We start from the raw sequence: 22,601 nt of genomic DNA, 5'->3' as shown, positions 1-22,601 counted from the left end.
TTGCGGGTGGTGTGGCAGGCCGAAAGTTCTGTGCCTCATCCGAATGAGGGAGGCAGAGGAGAACCTCCCAGAAGCTTCCCTCAAGATAAGGAGGTGAGTAAGAAATGGTCTTGAAGTGACTTCTCATGAGAGGGCCTATCTTCCCGTGTCCTGGGAGGACTGCGGGGCATTCTGCCAAGGCCTGGGGCAGCCTGCAGTGGAGCCTTGCCTATGTGGCCTGTGTTACTAGTGCAAGATTGGCAGGGCCCTAGCCCAGAGCGGGGACCCTACAGAAACCCAGTGTGTACTTTACCCTCACTGCATGTCTCAGTGCGAGCTAGCTAAATGTCAAGGGCTCAAAGTCCACTTGTGGCTGGTGGATACCATACTGGGCAGCGCAGGTCTGTAACATGCAAAATTCAGAATCACGGGACTGTAGCAAAAGAAAACTTCACGAGGTATCGTGTGTGTGCGCGCGCATGCGCACGTGTGTGTGTTGGGGTGAGGTGGGGAGTCAGGGCAGCAGTTAAGCCTTGGGTAACTGGAGGGCAGTGGTGAAGTAGTTATCCTGGGTTACAGTGAGATGGGGCAATGGAGGGAATGGAAGTTCACTGCCGGTGAATGGATTTGCCCTCCTTGCCCCTTGGCTGTTGTCTTCCCTTCCTTCCTGCCTCTTGGCAGCACAGTCATGGCGGCTCTTGGGCTATAGGATTGGACAGAGGCTAAACTAGGGCTCTCCTACCTCTCTCACCTCTAGATGCCAGCTGTGGCATATATGCTGCCCTCACTAGCCTCAGTCTCTCCAGCCATGTGCCCAGGATGCTTCTGTTTCTGCTCCAGTCCCCTACCTTCCTTCAGCTGGAAAGGCCTGTCTTTTCAAACTTTGCTTCTTCCCCAACACCTTCTGCCTCTGATACTCAATTCCTTTCCCCCACTCTCCTCCTCATCTTTTAAAGCCTGGGTTTCTGAAAAAAAATTTTTTTGAGAGAGACTGCGAGAGCACAGGGAAAATGGGGAGAGGGAGAATCCAAGTAGGCTGCACACCCAGCACAGAACCTGATATAGGGCTCAAGCCCATGACCCTGAGACCATGACCTGAGCTGAAACCAAGAGTCAGATGCCCAACCAGCTGAGCCACCCAGGTGCCCCTGGAAAAAAAAATCATTTTTATATCATCTTGGTTTTTAAGCTGTCCTCTAACTTCTCTACTAATCTTAACTTCATTTGCCCTTAGTTCCACTTCTTCCCTGCATTTGCCCTCAGCATTCCTTCCATCTTCCATCCTCTTCTATGGGGCCTGCCCATACATATTGACCTGCTCTTCACTGCCCCTGTCTTATTAACTTCAACTTGGAATGGGAGCACTAAAAATGGCACAGAAAACTTGGGAGTACATTTCCTAGAGCAGCATTGAATCCATCAACTGGGACCAGACCTGGGTCTAGCTGGACTACCTCCAGAAAACCCTCAGATGCCTCTTGGTCATAAGCATTATCATCCTTGATTTCCAGATGAGAAAATAACAGAGGCTCTAAGAGGTATAGGGACCTGCCCAAGGTGAATGGCAGAGCCAGGATTCCAACCTTGCATGTTTTTCAGTACAATGTAATGGAAATTTGATGCAAATATGGGAGCTTCCATTTTTTATCACTTCTCTATACGCTTTCTTGAAATCCCAGGGCTATGCAGTCAATAGGAGATGACTTGCTTAGTTCATTAGGAGTTATCCCAGGGGCTATTTCGAAGGATGCCCCAGTTGGACACCATCTTCTGTCATTTCCCAATGGTAGAGTTTTATTGCCGGTCTCTCTAGTTTCCTTTTGGGTAGGACTGTACTCATCATGGGAACAGTTTAATAAAGTGACAGCAATCCATTTAAAATGAGAAATTCATTTATTGCTTAAAGAACACAGACCAGAAAACTTTAACAATACAGTAGACAAAAAAACCAAAAACAACCCACCCAGGGTTTTTAAGGGACTCTTCAGAGGCTTCACAGGCATCTGAGTTTTCCTAACCTCTTCTGCAGGATGAAGAGGCTCAGAATAAGGATAATAGCCCAGAATTTCATCTCTGCTCTAACTATTCTCTTAGCTGGCAAATAATAACCAGACACAATTCTAAAAATGCAACAGAACAAAGATAGCAGCAGCAAGAAATCATCCCTGAGCAGGAAAGCAGCATCTATTACCTTAACAGAGACAGTATACAACCTAGCGTTAACTGCTGCGAGGTAGACACTTAATTCACTGCGGCAGGTCCTAGCCTTTGGTAGAAATGATTCATTCTATGTTTTAGGAAATATTTAAAATTAACAGGGGAAGGGAACTGGAAACATATGCAAACCAGCTGGATGGCCTTCAGGCTAGACTATCTGTCTTTGGCAAGCATGGCTAAATCATTTGATGGCATCAACAGAACAGAAGCAATAGATGCAATTCTCAAATTGATAAAGAGAAGCCAAGTTCCATACTGAGTTGGGTTTTTAGGTCTACTACTTTTTTATATTCTGTCCCTTTCTCCACAACCCTAAACTTCAAATCTGACTAGCAGACAAAGGTTCAGATAAACAAATATAAATGACTCAACATAAGGCAATGAAAGGGACAGAAACACCTACAATTCATTCAGTCTTCAGCAGTCTAGAGAGTGAATCCAAGGTTCATGTGCCAGGCTGAAGGCTCTCTCACTTCAAAAAATATTTCAGTTGTTCCTGTAGGGAAATGAGCTGAAAGGAGAGGTGAAAAAACATGAAAAATTCACCTGAAATCTTAAGTTCCATTACTTGATCTAGAATTTACTTTTAGGAACCCAAAAGAACTACTGTAACTTAGTGTTCATAAGGTTATCTTAGTCTTGCAATGTCCCAAAGAATGGTGCATGGTCGAAAATGCATGTACAATGCTGCATGCTGGGTTTCTTCTTCTTCTTCTTCTTTTTTTTTTTGGTGCCAAACTTATAAAAGGAAGCTTTAAAGTTGAATATGTGTAAAAATGAAATATGCTTGCTGTTAAGACTTCGTGCTTCTGGAAAGAGTATACAGAGGTATCACTGTAGCTTTATTCAAAGAGTCCAAAAATAAAGCAGCTGGGATAGCCTTTTGTACCACTGAACATGCTGGCTCTTAAACCAAGTCTTAGCTGCTGCTTCTTGCCATGTTATGAGACACTTAGAAACTGAGCCAGGTATCTGACCAATAGGGAGCCTGATGATGTTCTACCTGTTTTGATTCTTTCTAAGTCAGAAGTCCTGAGCAGTTTGTGGCATAGGATTTAATTTTTTTTTTCCCTTGAAATGGCAAAGTGACCAGTAACATTAAGAAAGGTGTACTATCTTTGGGACAAAGATAGTTTCTGAGTATTACTCAGTTTAGGTCACTCCATACCAGTGTAGATTTTCATTCTGTGAAATGGAAGGAATGGAGCATTACAAAATGATTCTATGCTGCACATCATCTACCAAATGGCTAGAATTGCTTCCTATGGTAGTTTAGAGGCTCTTTAAGCTCAGATGCTGACATGATTACAACCACTGACTGTTTCCGTTCTTTCCCCTTTGTAGGCTCTTTCTCTCGCCACCCCAGGTTCAGACTTCTTGCTAAACAGTCGCCCTGGCTAACTCATCTATCCCCACAACGTCAGTGATCATTTCTCTGCATGAGCCAGCCTCTACTCTCCCATTTTCAAAAGTGCTTCCAACACACCGCGCTTCCAGTTTAGCTCATCAACTTCTCCACCCTCTGCCCCTCATAATTCCCTTCCTGGTGTCTTCTCTTAGAGGCATACCATTTTCCCTGTACTCAGGCTTTGGACTCCTCTGTGTTCTCCTTCTTGCCCTATAAATCCAATCAATTGTTAAGCTCTGATTCCTTCTATCACTTGGAGCTTCCTCTGATCTTTCTCCACTCTAATGTCATCTACTTGCTGCTGGCAGAGAAGTCTTCCTGAGTTACTCCCCAGATAGAAAACTTTGATGGCTTATTACATCCTACACCGAAAGTCTCAACTCTAGCCTGTCCAGAGCACCTCTGAGCCATTGTGCTTTCTATACAGAACACCCTCCTTTCCCTATATCCTTATTAAAACCCTACCACCTTTGAAGGCTCCAGCCAAACACCATTTCTCCATAGAGTTTCCCTAATCTCTATGGACAAAAGTGAGCCCTCATTCCTTTAAATTCCTGTCCCTTTCATGGATCTCTCCCCAGCTGGAGGCAGAGACTGGGATGCAAGCATTTTGTAGCTACCTGCAGAGCCTAGATTAAGGCAGGCACCCGTCTACACTGACAAAACGAGCTAACATAAAGGACTATGAGTGAATCAAGTTTATGGCTACATTTCTGTGTTGAAAATAGCACTTCTCCAATACTATTTACATGGATGAAAACAAAGGTGTTTGGTGAGTGCTAAAGCAATTTGGCACTAATTTTTCACATGGTTGTTTATAAGCAGTGTTTGGTTAAGTGATCTGCTGAGGGGAAGGAAATATACGGAAGAATTCCCCTCGCCTTGCTGGTATGGGGAACGGGGATGAGGGATGCTGTTTCTACCTTAACAGTGCCATGTTAAGCACATCAGCATATGACCTCCAGTTCCTTTATAACTGTCATCCTCAATTTTTTAGGGCTTAAGTCAACATACATTTCCTGTACAGCTACTTGACCCTCACTCCCACATTACCCTCTTTTCTTTTCACTCTGATGACTCTCTTGTGGCTTTATTTATTTATTTAAAAGATTTTATTTATTATTTGACAGAGAGAGATACAGCGAGAGAGGGAACACAAGCAGGGGGAGTGGGAGAGAGAGAAGCAGGCTTCCCGCTGAGCAGGGAGCCTGATGCAGGGCTCAATCCCAGGACCCTGGGATCATGACCTGAGCCAAAGGCAGATGCTTAACGACTGAGCCATCCAGGTGCCCCTCTCTTGTGGTTTTAAATACAGTTGTTCAAGTTAGAAGTTTGGCATGCACCCTTAACACTTCCTTCAACACCCACTAATTGACCCAACTCCCATCAATTCTATTTTTAAAATACATTCTCTCATATATCAATGTTTGCGACAACATTATTCATGATAGCTAAAAAGGGGAAACCACCCAAATGTCCATCGATGGATGAACGGATAAACAAAACATGGCATGTATGGTATGGACACACACACACACACAGACACACACACACCATGGAATATTAGAATATTATCCACCCACAAAATGGAATAAACTACTGATACATGCCACAGCATGGATTAACTTTGAAAGCCTTATGCTAATTGAAAGAAGCAGATACAAAAGACCACATATTATTTCCTTTTAGATAAATAAGCAGTAAGTACTTCCATGGTTGCCTAGGTTTGGCAGGTGGGAAGAATCCAGAAGAAATGGGGACTGCTAATGAGTATAGGTTTCTTTCTGGGGTGATGAAAGTTGTCATTACCTCTTATGAAACCGCCACACAACCTCCTAAAGTGGCCTCCCTGCTTCAACTCCTGCCCCCCTATAATCCATTCTCCCAATAATAATCAGAGTGATCTTTTAAAAATTTTGAATTAAATGTGACCCTCCTATTGCTTCTCGGCCTTTTGGCTAGGATCAAGTGTAAATGTGACTATCCCGCTCAAAACTCTTCATGGGTTTCCCAATGCACTTAATATGAAAACCCATCCTCCTTCCTGTGGCCTGCAAGGGACCATACGCTATGGCCTCTGCCTACTTCTGCAACCTTATGTTAAGTCACTCTCTTCCTTGGTTTAAATACTCCAGAAGTCCTCCAAGAGGCCAAGTTCTTAACCAATGTGGGCCCTGGCATATTCCCATGTGGGACCCACCCAAGAGGCTCTCCAGTCCCTCTTCACCTGGACTTATCCTATAGGTCAAAGAGGAAATATTGCTTCCTCAGAAAGGCCAATCATTTTAATTTAATTCCGTTTAAAGCACTACTCTTTTTATTCAAATATCACCATGGATTTTTTTTTCTCCTTCACAGCATTTCTTCACAATTTGTACTTTTAGATTTGTATGCTAATTTTTTCACTACCAGTCTTCCATGTTAGACAGCCATCTCCACGAGGACTAGAAGTGTCTTATTCAACACTGTTTGTACATCTTATGCTTTTCACTTAACAGGCATTTGATATCTATTGAATGAGTGAATTTTCACAAAAACCTTGCTCCAGCCTGCTACCTCTCATTTAGAAGATTTGGCCATTACTACTCCTGTGACAGGAACAGCCAGAAATGACACTGGGGGTAGGGTGGGGGAGTCTTTGTAGCAAATGTTTCCTCGTTGATTGGAAAACACACCCACCTGCTCATTTTTTTGCATTTCCTGTAATGTAAGCTGCTCCAGCACAGACTGTAAATGATTCTGGAAAACAAATTGCATAAATGATGAATGCTGAGTCTCAAGGGAAAAGAGAACCAAGTGACAAAAAGAGTTTGGTAAATAATTTGATAAGAAAACTGTCAGTTATAACAAAAGAATACTCTTTTTAAAGGATTTCGAGTAAAAAAAAAACTGTACCCCCTAACTACAAAGCCATCTGATTTGCTTTTATAACCCTACCCACAGCACTTTTTTTTCCTTGCCCTAAAATAAATGGTTAGAATGCCTTCATGTTAACTTTTTCTAGTTTTAGCACAAATCCTTTTACTATGGTGAACTATTTAAAAAGCTGGCTTGGAATTTGATGCTGACTCATTGACTTCCCTGCACTAGGACAGAATATTACTATTCCTAGCTAGTACTTCATACAACATCATAATAATACCATACAGCTGTATCTTCCAAAGCATGTCCACATGTATCATCTCACTTGGTTATTCTAAAGGACAACACTCTAAATAGGTATAGTTCTATGTCACACCGCTCCATTTTGATGACTACAGCTCTCCAGAAAATGAAATCTGGCAAGGAATTTTCCAGATGCTTCAGAATTTCCCTCACTATAAAAAAGATGCAAACAAGGCCTAAACATACATTTTCCTTTGGTTAAAATGTGTATTAACAAAAATAAAGCAAGATATTTATTCTTGTTCAGGCATGCATCGTAACATTTAAATATGAATTTAGTTAATTTTCTTTCACTGCAATGAATACATTTTGGTACAAACAATGGGATTCAATCTATGTCTTATACTTATTGTGGTCCCTGGCAAGTTACTTAACCTCTTTGGATTTTCAATGCCTTATCTATAAAATAGGACTAGTGACAGTGCCTGTGTTTCAGGAATGTGAGGATGAAATGAGATGATACATGGAAAATAGTTATGCCTTTCACATGACAGCTGTTCAGTATTGGTAATTACTATCTCAAGTTTCCTGGTCTCCTCCCAAAACTGCTTATGCGAGATGATCAAAACTACTCAGGTAAAAGGAATACAGTTATATTCTCTTAGGGGTTTTGAGGAGGTTGTTTAGGTATGCAAATGAATAAGAATGCTGCATAGAGACAACATGAATAGAAACACAACAATGGGTTTTCGAAAGTAAGATATCAAGATATCTTTATCCCAGCCAACAGGAATTTACCTTGAGCGCCAGGTTTTCCACTTTCATTATGAGATTCCTCTGTCTTTGTGCTTTGCATCGAATCTCCTGGAGCTTTTTCTCCATGTAATGAATCTGCTTCTGAATATCCATAACTAACAGAGATAGACAGAAATTTTATCTAAACATAGCCTAAACTAGTGGACCGAGATCAAAATCAACTAAAACTCCACTACATATCTCAGCAATAACTTCTCAAACCTAGCCTTGCATCTAACATGTATTTATAGTCCATCTTCAGCACTGCTGCCCACTCTGTCCCACCCCTTTGGTTTTTCTTCTATAACTTACCTATTGAACTGGCTCCTTCCTTTGCCTCATACTGGCCAGATGCAAAGAACTTGGCCTGTAGCTCCCTTTCCAGATCCTCTTCATAATAATCTTCATCCTCTTCCTCAATTTTGTACTCATCATCATAGTCATCCTCTTCATCCTCATCCTCCTCATCCTCTTCCTCATCCTCCTTATTGTCATCATCCTCCTCCTCGTCGTCATCATCCTCCTCCTCGTCGTCATCCTCCTCGTCGTCGTCGTCATCATCATCATCATCATCACTGCTAGAATCACTGAACACCTCCCGAAGCATACCATATCCTACCGGTTTTAAGGAAGAGGAAGATGAAAGTGTATGAATCTTCAAATGACTCCCAGTCTAGCTGTAATTATACTCCCTCCCCTCAAATTCACCAGACAACCAAAGACTTTAATAATTTTATCGAAGGAAGATTATTCCCTTCCTAGAACAATGATGGGAAATGCAAAACACTAACATTCTTTCATGTATTCAATGATCAAGGCATTTAGAATACCAGGGATGGATGGGAGATTAGAACACCGATCTAAGGGTGCCTGGGTGGCTCAGTGGGTTAAAGCCTCTGCCTTCGGCTCAGGTCGTGATCCCAGGGTCCTGATAGAACCCACATTGGGTTCTCTGCTCAGCAGGGAGCCTGCTTCCCCCTCTCTACCTGCCTCTCTGCCTACTTGTGATCTCTGTCTGTCAAATAAATAAATAAAATCTTAAAAAAAAAAGAACACCAATCTAAAACCCCTGAAGTGCTGAGGGACCAATAAGAGGAAGAAGGGAAAAGGCCTCCTTTTTCTGTGATTGGCCTGTTAGTCTCCGGAAACTGTCCTTCCACACAGTCAACAACTACCCTCTCCGAAGTTCTTGTTTTGCCTTTATAAACATACCTGATGAGATATGATCCTGCTTATAGTCACTCATTCCTGGGGATAGTGCAAAGCCTGGGATAGAGCCCTGACTCTCTATTTCCTTGGTTTCATCTTCAGCAATGACTTCCCATCCTGAAAGTTGGATCAGTTAGGGAACAAGCAGAAAGAAAGAAGTAGGCACAATTGAAAGGGAAGAGGCTCTCTGGCTGAAAATGCTATTTGATTTAGTCCAACTTCTGGCCATTTGTATCTGTATTCCTAGTATGAAGAAGTACCTTATACTGAGTTACACAAGTAAATACATTTCTATCACGTGAATTTACTGTTCCTAGCTAGGAAGTAACATTTCCAAAACCTTAAGTTCTACACATGAAAATGTGCACACAAATACCAGAAATAAGGGCTTGTAAGCAAGTGCATATGGGGTGGAAGAGACTACACAGAAAAGATTTAGTATAAAAGGATACGAGCACTGACAGCTTCAGCATCTGAACACAAGAGTCTTTTCACTTCCTTTTCCACATCAGGAGATTCAATGTACTGAACCAAAGTGGGGGAAGGAGGGATACCAGTAAGGTCGTTTAACACCCTGTGTTTTGCAGGAATGCTCTTTTCCTACATACAAATGAATTCAAATAATTAGGCTTCTTTAATATGAATGCAATCAAATTTCAACATTAAATCATGCTATTTACAAAGGAATCTTTGACTAGCATCTAGGGTTTTGTATAGTAAGCTTATCCACCACACCAAAAAATTACTTGAGACATTTAATTTTTTCAATCTGCAACTCTGTGTTAAAGACCTCTCTCAGAAACACAACCCTTAGGTCTCATTTATTACCTATTTTCTCTGACACATATTGGCAAAGAACTACAATTCCTTATTTGTTATTTCGAAGTGATTTGGTCTAGACATCCAAATTCCCAGAGTTCACTTCTCCACATCTTTATTATTAAAGATCTTCCTATAAAAACTGGGTCTTAGCTACATGTTCTCCCTTAAATCCAATTTTAGACAATTATCTCCACAGCAACCAATTCATCATGCCACAAATAGAAATTAGAACTTTGAAAGGGAAGAAGCAATTGCAAACAACTGCTGGTAAAAGTGAACCCTGGCTTCCAAGAAATGGGTTTTAAAGTAAGTACCAGAACAAAAAACAGATTATAATACAGAGTCACTAGTCAAATTGTATCTTTTCCTCTAGGAGTTATCACACATTAAACAATGAATCCATTTTTAAGTGAATCAAATTCAGTCTCTGTGCATGGCAGTAGAAGTTAGAGATGAGAAGTCTGGCTTAAAAGTAACCTTTATGATTTCTTTGATTTGCTTGAAAGTAATAAGCAATGAAATAAAACACACTAAGGGTAAACCATAAAGTTATATTATGATTGTTCTACCTCAGGAAAGCTGATTTCTTCAATTTGTTTGAAATCGCTGAGCTACGAAATAAAACACAATAAACAATGAAGTTATATTACGATTGTTCTACTTCACTAAAGCTTAAATAATTCTAAAATCATTAACTTAGTTTTACATTCATTTAGTAGGCACTCAAAAAATGCTATTGACTGATAGTAGAAATGCCAAGGCAACTGTGTTCATAGACTAAGATATTCAACTCAATAAAGTTGTCAATTCTCCCCAAATTGATCTATATATAGGGTTAATGCAATTCCTACAAAAATTCCAACAAAATTTTCTGTGGACCCAGAAAACGTTTTCTAAACTTCAAACATACTCTAAAATTCATGTGGAAAGGTAAAGGCTCTGGAATGGCTAAAACAATCTTGACAATGAAAAATAAAGAACAATCTTCTTGACCTCAAGACTTACATAGCTACACTGTGATATCAGTAGAAGGATCAACATACAGATCAATGGAACAGAATAGGGAACCCAGAAACAGACACATTCAAATATGCTCAAGGGATTCTGACAAGTTATAAAAGCAATACAGTGGAAGAAGGATAGACTTTTTAACAAATGGTGCAGGAGCAACTGAACATGCAAGATGCAAGAAAAAAAATGAACATTGAACTAGGGGTGTCTGGGTGGCTCAGCCGGGTAAGACCTGCCTTCAGCTCAGGTCATGATCTAGGGCTCCTGCTCAGTGGGGGGTCTGCTTCTCTCTCTCTCTCTGTCCCTCCCCCTACTCGTTTTTTCACACTCTCTCACTTGCTACCTCTCTCAAATAAATTATTAAAAAGTCTTCAAAAATTAGGTCAAAAATGGATTGCAGGCTTAAATGTAAAATGTAAAACTTTAGAAAAGAGAAAATAGGAGAACATCTTCAGGATCTGGGCTAGGCAAAGAGTACTTAAACTTGACACAAAGGGACGATCCTTAAAAGGAAAAATTAATACTTTGGACTCAACCAAACAAAAAACTTTTGCTCTTTGAAAGACCCTGTGGGTAAGAATGAAGTGACAAACTACAGAATAGGAGAACATATTTTCAAATTTCTACATATCTGACAAAATGCTAGTATTTGGAATGTTAAAAGAAATCTTAAAACTCAATAATAAAAAATCCATTTAGAAAATGGGTAAAAGACATGAACAATCATTTCACTGAAATGAAATATATGGGTGGCAAAAAAAAAATATGAGAAGGTGTCTGACACGATTAGCCATCAGAGAAATGCAAATTCATACCACAATGAGATCACTACACATCTATCAGAATGGCTAAAATAAAAAATAGTGACAAACACCTAATTCTGGTTAGACTGTAGAGTAACTGGATCACAAGTATACTGCTGGTGGGAATGTACAATGTTAAAGCCACTTTGGAAACCATATGGTAGTTTCTTAGAAAACTAAACATTCAAGGGGCATCTGAGTAGCTCAGTCGGTTAAGCATCTGACTCTTGGTTTCAGCTCAGGTTGTGATCTCATGGGCTGGGGGATCGAGTCCAGCATCAGGCTCCACGCTCAGTGAGGAGCATGCTTGAGTCTCTCCCTCTCCCTCTGCTCCTCTCCTCTCCACCCGCATGTGTTCTCTCTCTCTAATCAATAACTCTTAAAAAAAAAAAGATTCTCCCTCTCCCTCTGCCCCTCCCCCTTCTGAAAACAAAACAAAACAAAACAAAACAAACCATTCAAGTACCATAGGGCCCAGCGACTGCACTCTTGGGCATTTATTCCAAGGATACCAATACTTAGGTTCACACGAAAACCTGCTTGTGGCTTTATTTAGAATAGTAAAAAACTGAAAACAACGCAGATGTCCGCCAATGAGTGAATAGTTTAACAAGCTGTGGTACAACCATACGATGGAATACTACTCAGCAATGACAGGAACGAACTATTGATACATGCAACGACTTGCATGGATCTTAATGGAGTAATGTTTCATGTGGGGGAAAGCTGGTATTAAATGTTACTCATTGTATGAGTCCATCTATATGACATTCGGAAAATGACTACATTAAAGAGATGGAAAACATAACCATGATTGCCAGGGTAGTTAGAGACTGAGGGAGTAGGGCAGAAGGGAGATGAGTGTGACTATAAAAGGGCGATGGGGCACCCAGGTGGCTCAGTTGGTTGAGAGTGTGACTCTTGGTTTCAGCTCAGGTTGTGATCTCAGGGTCATGAGATCAAGCCCTGCGTCCGGCTCCACATTCAGTGGGGAGTCTGCTTGAAGATTCTCTCCCTCTGCCTCTTCTCCCATTCATTCATTCTCTCTGAAATAAGTAAATAAATCTTTAAATTTTTTTTTAAAGGGGCAAGATGAGGGATCCTTGTGGTAATGGAACTGCATAGTATTTTGACTTGTAGGCGGATATTTGATCATACACATGGGATAAAACTGCACAGAACTAAACACACACACACACATGCATGCACACACACACACACATACAGATAAAACTGGAGAAATCTGAATAAGATTGGTGAATCATATAATATCAATTTCCTGTTTGTGATAATGTACTGTAGTTTTGCAAAGAGTTACAATGATGAAAACTGAATAAAGAGCACATGGTATCTCTCTTTTATTTCTTTCACCTGCAATGTGAACCTACAATTATTTCAAAATTAAAAGTTAATTGAAAAAAGAAAAAGCTGGGGCACCTGGGTGGCTCAAGTGGGTTAAAGCCTCTGCCTTTGGCTCGGGTCATGATTCCAGGGTTCTGGGATCGAGCCCCACATCGGGCTCTCTGCTCAGCAGGGAGCTTGCTTCCCCCCCTCTCTCTGCCTGCCTCTCTGCCTACTTGTGATCTCTGTCAAATAAATATAAAATCTTAAGAAAAAAGAAAAAGCCAAGCCACAATAATCCTATAGCCTGTCCAAGGTTCTGCAAGTCTGAGGTAAGGTTAGGAATATAACGACAGGTCTCAATTCTCAGTTCTTTAAAACTAGATCCTGAAACTGAAAACTGAAAGCATTAGCAGGAGTTTCAAATTCATGGCACATCCAGATTCCTAAATGATCGGGTCTGGTTTTTGTGCACTATAGAATGACAGTTGGTACCACACAGTGCCTGGCATTTATATCACAGTAAAACTTTATTGAACCTATAAAGGAATGAACAAATTAATCCCCAACTGACTGTGTCCCTTTCCTCCCCACTCATATTCCTCTCCCAATGCACCCAGTAGACACAGAAGTAGCATGCAACTAACCTTTTTTGTTGTTTTGCGGAACCTTTTCTTTCTGACATTCTTAAGTGGTGGAGTAACTAAAATAAATTCAACATGGTGAAATGTATATAGGACTGTAGTCACACATCTATCTGAATTAGATAAAGAGAAAGGTCCTGCTATAAGCTACTGGCTCATGACATGACCTGTTCCTTTAAGAGTGTCTAGATGCCTCACAAACCAAACACCTAAGTGTGGTAACAGGTCCCTGGCTCACAAGTAATTAGGATTCAGCAGATAAATGTAGTCATCCAGAATGAGCAAGGGGATAGTGACTTACTGCCATGCTTCCAGATGTATTTTTTCTGTCTCTCTTTTTCATTTTTCCTGATTACTTTAAGATCAGTAGAGGTAACTGGTTCTTCTGGAGAAGAGTGGAGATCACCATCAGCAGTGCACACAAGCATCTACATTTAACAAAGATAAGGAAGTTGACTATGGCCCCAAATCTTGTGTTAGTTATTAATTATGATAATTTGTCGGGGTGTCCGGGACCCCACAAGGCAGGCCGGACGGAATGGCGGCTGGCAATGAGCCAGTGCGGTCAGGCTTTAGAATGAACAAGCTTCATCCGAATGAGAAAGCAATCCTCATTGGACCGGGCGCCTGCATGCTCTCTGCGTGATCTCTGCATGCCCTGTATGCTTTATTGCAGTGTCCATGCGCCTAACTCATGTACTCTGCTGTGATTGGCTGACCATGAACATATAACTGGGAGGGGCCGGGAGGACCAAAAGAGAGAGAGTGAGCGGCGGCCGCAGCTGCAGCAGGACGGCGGGCGGGAACCTAGCGGGGCAGGCGGGCGCAGCACCCCCTGCCTGGCCGCCTGCTCCTGGGGGGAAGGCGGCCCACGCGCGACGGGACCAACAGCATGAGCAGCGGCTACAGCAGCCTGGAGAAAGGAAAGCGCGAGGAGCCGCCACCGCCATCGCCGCCAGCGCCGCCATGCCGGAGCCGAGGGGACCCGGGCAGCCGCCTCGCCGCGCCTCCTGCTCGCCGCTGGCTCCCTGTCCAGGGAGAGCGCCCCAGGGCAAGCCCCGCGCCAGCCAGCAGGGAAGAAGCATCCTCCGGAGTGTAAGAAGCTAGCATGCAGAAATAAAAGAGCTCTCCTTAACTACGTGTCGTGTCTCTCTGCGGGCGGAGTGAACGCGATAATAATTTTTACTACCAGAAATCCGGGCGCATAGAAATAAGGAGAATGTTACTTGGCAATTCCAGAAAACCAAGTATTAAAATACATCCATATTCATTCTCTCTGTCTCCACAGCTTTGTATATAGATTCTGGGTTTTGTTTTTGTTTTTATTTGTTTGTTTTAGCTCAAAGGCTTACCATTGCAGAGGAAATACGTTCCAAACAAATATATTTTAGCAGTTTGATTTAGAAGACAAACAAGAAATCAACAGTTAAGATAATGAAAAAGAACAAACATAAATCTACAAATTTCACAGCATCTTGCTTTAGCAGAAAGTTCAGAAGATCCCAGACCCTCATTTTTTTTTCAGATGAAAATCATTATAAATGGCAAACATAAACCTTTATTAGCTAAAAGCTATCTGGATAAAATTAAGTAGTCAAAAATTATGGATCAAACACCAAACACCATGACATTGTATTTCTGTGCAATCGAGCTGGAATTAGAAACGATAAGCAGCCATTCACCAAGTTTGAAGAAGAACTGAAAGAAAGAGAAAAGTAGGGAGAAAGGGATTCCTTGAAGGATTTAAGAGCTAGTAGATGAGGAAAACTCATCCATACCTGAGAAATATCTGCTGTTTTATAAAAAGTTTTTTTATCAAGCGTTTTCAGACTTCCAATAACACATGGCAAATCAACCACCTTTGCAGCTAGTGAGACATCTTCTACATCAACAACTGCATGACGTCCATCAGCTGAAGAGAGGTAGGAAAAATTAAAGTTGACATCTTCCCAATGCATTCTTAAGCTTACTAGAGTTTCAGTAATGAAGACTTACGTGGTACAGACCAGTCTTTCAGCAAAACCTACTATCATCATGCTAGAATTGCATATGTAATTAGTAACTTCCCAGAGCAAAGAAGGCAGGGTAGATGTTTATGCTACTTGATCAAAAATAGGTAAGTTTTTTTTTTTTCCTAATCCCTGTGAACTAAATGCGGATGAAGTGTTAAGTGTTCTCAGTCTCCCCCTGAAAGGCAAACTCCACTCAAACCCATTCATTTTGACACTATTAGAAGCACTTGGTTATGTCATCACACATGGGTATTTTTCAAAGGGTCAAGTGAAGGAAGGGTTGATCCCAGAATGGTCCTAGTAAATCTGAAGTTATAATCTCTAGTTACCTTCACAAAGATATTATCCTACACAATATCCATATACAGTAGGAATACATATATTCAAATGTTGACAACCCTGATTCCTGCACAGATGTCTCAAACATGAATGTCCTTTAACACAAGAAGATTCAAGTGAAATCTTCTAATAGTAAGTGAAAAAGGAAAATGCAGAATGATGTAGGATAGATTCTTTTTGTGTCTTTACTTCTTTAACTTTAGGGGTGCCTGGGTGGCTCAGTCATTAAGCATTTGCCTTTGGCTCAGGTCATGATCCCAGGATCCTGGGGTCAAGCTCTGCATCAGGCTCCCTGTCCAGCAGAAGACCCTACTTCTTCCTCTTAGACTCACCCTGCCTGTGTTCCCTCTCTCTGTCAAATAAATTAAATCTTTAAAAAATAAATAAAGTAACTTTAAAGATACAGATGATTTAAATGTTTGTTTTGTGCATAAAAATTTTGTAAGGAACTACAAGGAGAAACAATTATTATTAGTGATCTTTGGCATTAACATTGGGGCATTGCAAGGGAGAGGTTCACTTTATTTTTTGAACTCTTCTGTTTTATATGAATTTTCTAACCATGAACTTGTATTACCTGTTTAAAAATGTTAATAAGGACTACCTGAGTGATGGTATTATAGACCATTTAAATGGTCTATAATTTTTTACTTTTAAAAAACTCTTTTACTTTTACTTTTTTTTACTTTTATAATACTTTTAAATACTTTAAAATACTTCTCTGTATTTAAAACACCTAGTAAATATTTAACACAGAGAAAGATATGTGATTTTTATAAACAAAGAACAGTATTCATTTGTCATTCCCCCGGACAGTCAGAAATCACAAAGCCTGTATGTAGGAGACAAACAGCAGTATATAAATCTCATAGTTGGCCCCCAAGTTTTTCCTTATATACACTATAATAATTACCTCAAATTACATAATTTCTACTTCCTTTCCTCAATAAGAAGTTATGAAAGTGACTTAAGGCTTCTTAAGACTTCTTAGAGTCTATCAAGGCAGAGACCATATTCTGCTCTTTGTCATATCCTTAGTATCTAGTATAGCATCTGGCACATAGCAATCTCCAAATAAATTATTGTTCAATGTATGGCAAATGGATATTAACTACTTACAAGATAAGTCAATTTTGAGTTTATTCTTCATGGCAACACTTCTAGAATGTAGTATCTTCCTGACAGCAGATGCATGTTCCTAAAAAGAAGGGAGGTTGAAAAATCAGAAGGATGAATAGTCTGCTTGGCAACTAATGGAGAGATGTCACAGACAGTGCTCCCTTAAATAAAACCTTAAACCTCCCAAATGTTAAGGACAATGCCATGCACCATGGCATACCGTGCACTGTGTAAGGAAAGTTAGGATGAGGCTGACTCTAGTCTCAGTGTTGTTTCTTAGCAGCTACAGTTCTTCTAGCTCTACATTCCCGCCCTGCAGTTGTAGTTGCTAAGGAAAGGCTTAAGCTTCAGTTTACTCGGTGTATTAGGTAGACCTAACTGGGAAAATACCTTTCTGAAACCCGTCTTTAATATAGCTTGTTTAGACTAAATACTACTTGAATGCCGATATTAAAGGGAGAAGAGACCCTAACACAATGTTAAGATGAGCTTCAACAGCCTGGCATGCTGATGAATTTGAGGAAATAATGATGGTCCCCCTCGCTGCCCCTTTGGAGGTGACAGAAAGGATTTTAAAAGTCTTATCTCCGCTGTCCAGTGAACAGGCTGTTAGCACCTCTGGTAAATGACTGAATCCCTCACTGTCACAGCCGTTTGCCAGGAAATCAGCCCTCGTGATAGGCAGCATGTACAGGATGAAAGAAATTCTGCTAAAAGAGTACACACTAGATAGGACTGTTGAATAAAACGTGATTCCTGGGAGACAAATGTTCTTAGTTTTTATAGCATACCTTAAATAGAAATGCCACAGAATCCAAGCAGAGCTAATACATATGCACTGAAGATATTTGGTCTGAGATAAAAGGGTTTCTTACCAGAGGCAGACGCAATATAAACTGGTTCTCAAGTTCGTGAGGAGGTTCATCCTGGCTTTTACTCATCTCTTTGTTTTTGAGTTCATGAAAGCAAAAACAAAATCGACAGAAAGTGACCAAAAACTCATCTTGCTCGCTCTGCTGACCACTTCTGGTAGCACTGGTTACATTATACAAGATCTTGCCCATAACCCTCACTGGAATGATGTGTGCACAGCTCTGAAGTATCTTACTTGACATAACTTGATTATTTCTAAAAGTCACCTCATCTCCCCTTCAATATATGCAGACTTTCCAAGGAAAGCCCAAATTACATGATAACAAATGAAGTAATAGTTGTTATGAAACATGATTTTGTCTTCTTAATGATATCCTTAGACTGTTAGGTAAAAGACCACAATTCATCAACTCAGTGGTGGCTACTGAAGCAAATTACATGTCTCCACAGGGAAGAGGGCCAACCAAAGGCCAAAAACAACAAAAACCATGGGCGGAAATGTTCTATGATGAACGGCATAATTTTTAACATTTCATTCACTTTAACGGATTGGTAGAAATTAAGCCCATGGGAGAACAGATAGCTTTTACAACTATAAAGTCAGGATCAACAGCTCTGAGCTATCTTGGAAAAAAGTTAGGAGTCCAGTACTTATGGCTGGGCTATCTATATGAGTACACTTAAGTTCATGGAATAGACACTTTCTTGAAGGCTAATATGAAAGATCAGAAAACCCAATTAACCAATTCATTAGTAATATTTACTATATACATTCTATATGCCAGGTACTTCACTGTATTAGGTCTATTATTTCATTTAATCCTCACAACCACCACTTACTTGAAATACCCCTAAAAGTTATTTAAAGGAATCCTAAGATGGATCTCTTTATTTAAAAAAAAAAACTCCTGTAGGGGTGGGAGGTTGGGGTACCAGGTGGTGGGTATTATAGAGGGCACGGCTTGCATGGAGCACTGGGTGTGGTGAAAAAATAATGAATACTGTTTTTCTGAAAATAAATAAATTGGAAAAAAAACTCCTGTAAAGTAAATAATCTCATCACCATTCATCTTTATTTTTAATTTAACTTTGCATCTATTTGGGATATATCTGTAAGCGGCTTTCATGCTGGGTTTTAGGGCTCTAAGGACTTCTAAGGAAATTTTTCTCAAAAGGTGGAAAGAAAGCAATATACATATGTGAAACCTGACAAGGTCTTCCTATGCTCTAAGGACATTAACCTATACACCAAGTTATAAAATCTTACACCTTAAGAGTAAAATCTCCAGTTAAGTGCAGCTCCTAATATTCTGTAAGCCATTTGAATCTCACTTAAAAGCATTGGAACCATTTTTTAAAACACATGCAAGTGAGCCTAAGACTGTATTATGGTGAAATCATTAACCAGTCCTTCAGAAACTACTTCAGAAACTACCAGAAAGGCATTAAGCAGTCCTTCAGAAACTGACTTCAGAAACTACCAGAAAGGCATAGAAAGCAAGAGATGTCAGCAGTGGAAAAGGAGACACCCAAAATGAGAGAGAGATTATTTGCCATAGTTAATTCTTCTTTTCCTATATATATATATATATATATATACACACACACACACAGATACACACATATATGTATGTATCTATGTGTGTGTGTGTATGTATACACACAGATACAGAAACTGAATGTGAACATAAGGAAAAAATTAATTAAAATAAATTAAATTCTTGGAGCTGGGCACACTGCCTAACAGAATGAAAAGTAGCAAATACCAGGTTGGGGGCAGAAATACAGATTATTTGGGGGTGCCTGAGTGGCTCAGCGGGTTAAGCCTCTGCCTTAGGCTCAGGTCATGATCCCAGGTCCTGGGATCCAGCCCCGCATAGAGCTCTCTGCTCAGTGGGGAGCCTGCTTCCTCCTCTCTCTCTGCCTGCCTCTCTGCCTACTTGTGATCTCTCTCTCTGTCAAATAAATAAATAAAAATAAAAATAATAAAAAAAAGAAATACAGATTATTTGAAGAACTAGTTGCTAAGCAAGATTTTATCAGATCAGAAGTAACTTTTACATTTTTCAGAACTAAGACTAGGGCATTTTGTTCATTTCAATGCCTTTCAGCAACTCCTCTCTTAAGAAATAAAGAATGTAAGAATCAAAACCATTTCAGGGGCGCCTGTGTGGCTCAGTCGTTAGGCGCCTGCCTTTGGCTTGGGTCATGATCCCAGAATCCTGGGATCGAGCCCCATGCCAGGCTCCCAGCTCCGCTAAAAGCCTGTTTCATCCTCTCCTAGTCCCCCTGCTTGTGTTCCCTTTCTCACTGTGTCTCTTTCGAATACATAAATCTTAAAAAAAAAAAAAGCCAAAACTATTTCAGAGAAGGTGGACAATCCTAGCTGAAATGACTTTTAATTAGTTGTAAAATTTGTTACCTTTTACTTTCATTTACGCAACGAACCGGGTGTATCGTATTTAAGAAAAGGCATCCATTTTTTTTTTCAGACTAGCTCTCTGATAAGTAATTAAACTAACAGCAGCGCTCTCCACCATTCACTCCCAGCTCCATCTCGTTTCAGCGCAATCAGAATTGAAATTAGAATTACAGCTAACTGGAGGGTGCCTAACAGCATGCTCCAGGCAGCACAAGTCAGCACAAGCCTAAATGGGTATTTTCTCAAGTTCACAGCCTCTGGCAGCAGTTTGAAACCAATGACCACTCCATCCTTATCTCAGGGGCACTCAGCTTCCAAGGAAGAGTCCAGATCCTAGGTTCTGATCCAGTTTCCCTGGAAAACCTCCCGCGGGGCCCAGGGTCCCCAGCCTTCGCGCCTCGCCGTCCAGGCGGGTTGGGGAGGGAAGTGCGGCGCGCGCGAGCTAGGCGCTGACCCTGCGCGGGAACCCTCTGACTGCCGCGACTCACCCCGGGCTCCGCCGACTCGCGCCGGGACCGGAAAGGCAGCGCGGGGGGAGCCAGCCTCTATTCTCTGGGTGGGGTTGGGGGGCGGGTTCCGGCGAGGGCATTAGTGGGCTCACCGGCAGCGGGCATGGAGGCGGGCTGCGGACCGACAGCGTGGCGACAGGTAGGAGACGCGCGCACCGCCCTTCCCAGCCTAGCCACGCCTCCTGGCCAGGGCCGACTGGACCCGCGGGTGGCCTCCAGTTCACCGCGTGCCTGGGCAAAGAGGCTTGAAAGGCGCTGAGCGTGGCAGGGACCTTGTTGAGCAAAGCTTCCAAACAAATTCATTTTACAAGGGGGCGACCTTCGGGGGCGGCCGGGGCAGTCTTAGCAGTACACTGTGATATTTGTAAAGGGGGCGGTTCATTCGGTTGCTCCTCAAAGCCGTTAGGTTGGACCGGTTTGTTCCTCGGTGAGACGACCTCGCCTGGTGACAAATACGTCGCCGTGCAAAACCGTTAAATAACTAGAATCCGCGCCCAAACTACTCTAACATAATTAGCTGTTCTCTTCTCCTCAGAGAGTCACCTTTGTACGTCTTTCAGACCAGGATACAAGCAACATAGCTTATTTATCCTAAAGGGAGTCTCTGTTCAAATAAACTTCTAGCAGTTTTCTCCCAAAAAATAACCTTAACCTGTGAGGAAAAAAAAAAATAGGCCACTTACCTTTCCCTTCTGGTAAGTTTTCCTGAGGTGCTGTGGCGCCAGCCTGGGTGCCGCTGTCGGCATCGGCTTTGGTGACGTGGTCGGCAGCAGTTTGGGTGACTTGGTAGCTGGCATTTTCGGCGCCCCGGTAGCCAACGGTTTCATCCTCGTTGTCGACAGAAATTTGGGGATCTTTTGAGCCGGTTGCTTCCGATGTTGAAACTGTTGGTGTTGAATCATTTTCTAACAGATCTGGAGGCTGTCCCTCAGGGTGCTCCATGGTCTACTCCTTGAGGTTGTAAAATGGCTTCCTTTTTAGTCATGTGACCTTGAAGTTTCCAGAACTTTCATAACATGATGTCAAAAGTATCCTCCTTAAAGACATAGGGATAATATAAAGAGACATTGCTGATGTCCGTTAAAGATAGCGATGAAATCTCTACTTCCTAATACATATCTAAACTTAATCGTAAGGGATAAACATTTTGGGAGGACTGATTATTGTACAGTCATTTCTTCTGGGTAAGATTTTCACTCAGTGAAGGCAAATTATCAGAGTTTCAGACCTAGACAAAATTGTTTTTGTCCCTTTTGGAATCCCTCCATTTACTGATCTTTATATCGAGGGTTGAAATACAAAATAGACCAATGAAACTCATTTTTCATGTAGTGTAGTATATTCTTGAAGGCATTTATATCACAAAATAGTTCTTTAATAGGTCAAAGGAAGGGGACGCCTGGGTGGTTCAACAGGGTAGACAATTACCTCAGGTCATGATCCTGGCGTCCTGTAATCCAGCGCCACCTAGGGCTCCTGCCCAGTATGGAGTCAGCTTCTCCATTTGCCCGCTGCTTTCCCTGCTTGTGCGCACTCTCTGTCACCCCTCCCCCTTCAAATAAATAAAATCTAAAAAAATAATAATTCAAAGGAAAAATTCCTTTTTTGGTAACTAAAATAGCCCGAGTAACTGTTTTGAACCATATATCTAATGTGAATTATGTCATTAACTTTCCTTGTGATAGCTCCTAGAAAGCTCAGAACCAATTTTACAAACTTACCTCGAACAACTATGAACTTTATTGGCATATGCCGATCTTTCTGTTATCTTAAATAAGCATATTCTCTATGAATCCCCTAATTATTTTTACCCTGTGCAATAACACTGAAAGCTGCTAAAAACTTTTATTATTATTATTTTTAAAGGATTTTATTTATTTGACAGAGAGATCACAAGTAGGCAGAGAGGCAGACAGAGAGAGAGAGAGAGAGAGAGAGGGAAGAGGAAGCAGGCTCCCTGCCCAGCAGAGAGCCCGATGCAGGACTCTATCCC

The 22,601-nt window shown here is 41.3% G+C and overlaps 1 protein-coding gene across 1 annotated transcript; it reads right to left on the bottom strand.

Moving 5' to 3' along the window:
- Positions 1 to 1,974: 1,974 nt before the first annotated feature.
- On the bottom strand, positions 1,975 to 21,550 carry TAF7L (TATA-box binding protein associated factor 7 like). The gene is made up of 14 exons (XM_044234889.1): positions 21,292 to 21,550; positions 17,680 to 17,747; positions 16,805 to 16,883; positions 15,113 to 15,246; positions 13,636 to 13,762; positions 13,338 to 13,393; positions 10,105 to 10,146; positions 9,166 to 9,238; positions 8,717 to 8,830; positions 8,004 to 8,119; positions 7,817 to 7,922; positions 7,508 to 7,620; positions 6,284 to 6,343; positions 1,975 to 2,707 (listed from the first exon to the last, which is right to left on the bottom strand). Exons 1-14 carry the CDS (start codon positions 21,548 to 21,550, stop codon positions 2,666 to 2,668), a joined length of 1,389 nt encoding a protein of 462 aa, XP_044090824.1. The 3' UTR covers positions 1,975 to 2,665.
- Between the last annotated feature and the right edge of the window lie 1,051 nt (positions 21,551 to 22,601).

Source organism: Neovison vison, chromosome X (assembly GCF_020171115.1).
Source record: "Neovison vison isolate M4711 chromosome X, ASM_NN_V1, whole genome shotgun sequence".
Lineage (NCBI taxonomy): Eukaryota > Metazoa > Chordata > Mammalia > Carnivora > Mustelidae > Neogale > Neogale vison.
This window is presented reverse-complemented; position numbering and strand designations above follow the sequence as displayed.

What these genes read in the sequence shown, in the direction of transcription:
- TAF7L (XM_044234889.1), bottom strand. Translation starts at nt 21,550, where the DNA reads ATGGAGCACCCTGAGGGACAGCCTCCAGATCTGTTAGAAAATGATTCA. An exon ending in ATACATCTGGAAGCATGGCA is followed by an intron (nt 13,394 to 13,635) that starts GTAAGTCACTAT and finishes AATTTATTTTAG; the next exon opens with TTACTCCACCACTTAAGAAT. An exon ending in GGAAGGAGCCAGTTCAATAG is followed by an intron (nt 7,621 to 7,816) that starts GTAAGTTATAGA and finishes TATCTCTGTTAG; the next exon opens with TTATGGATATTCAGAAGCAG.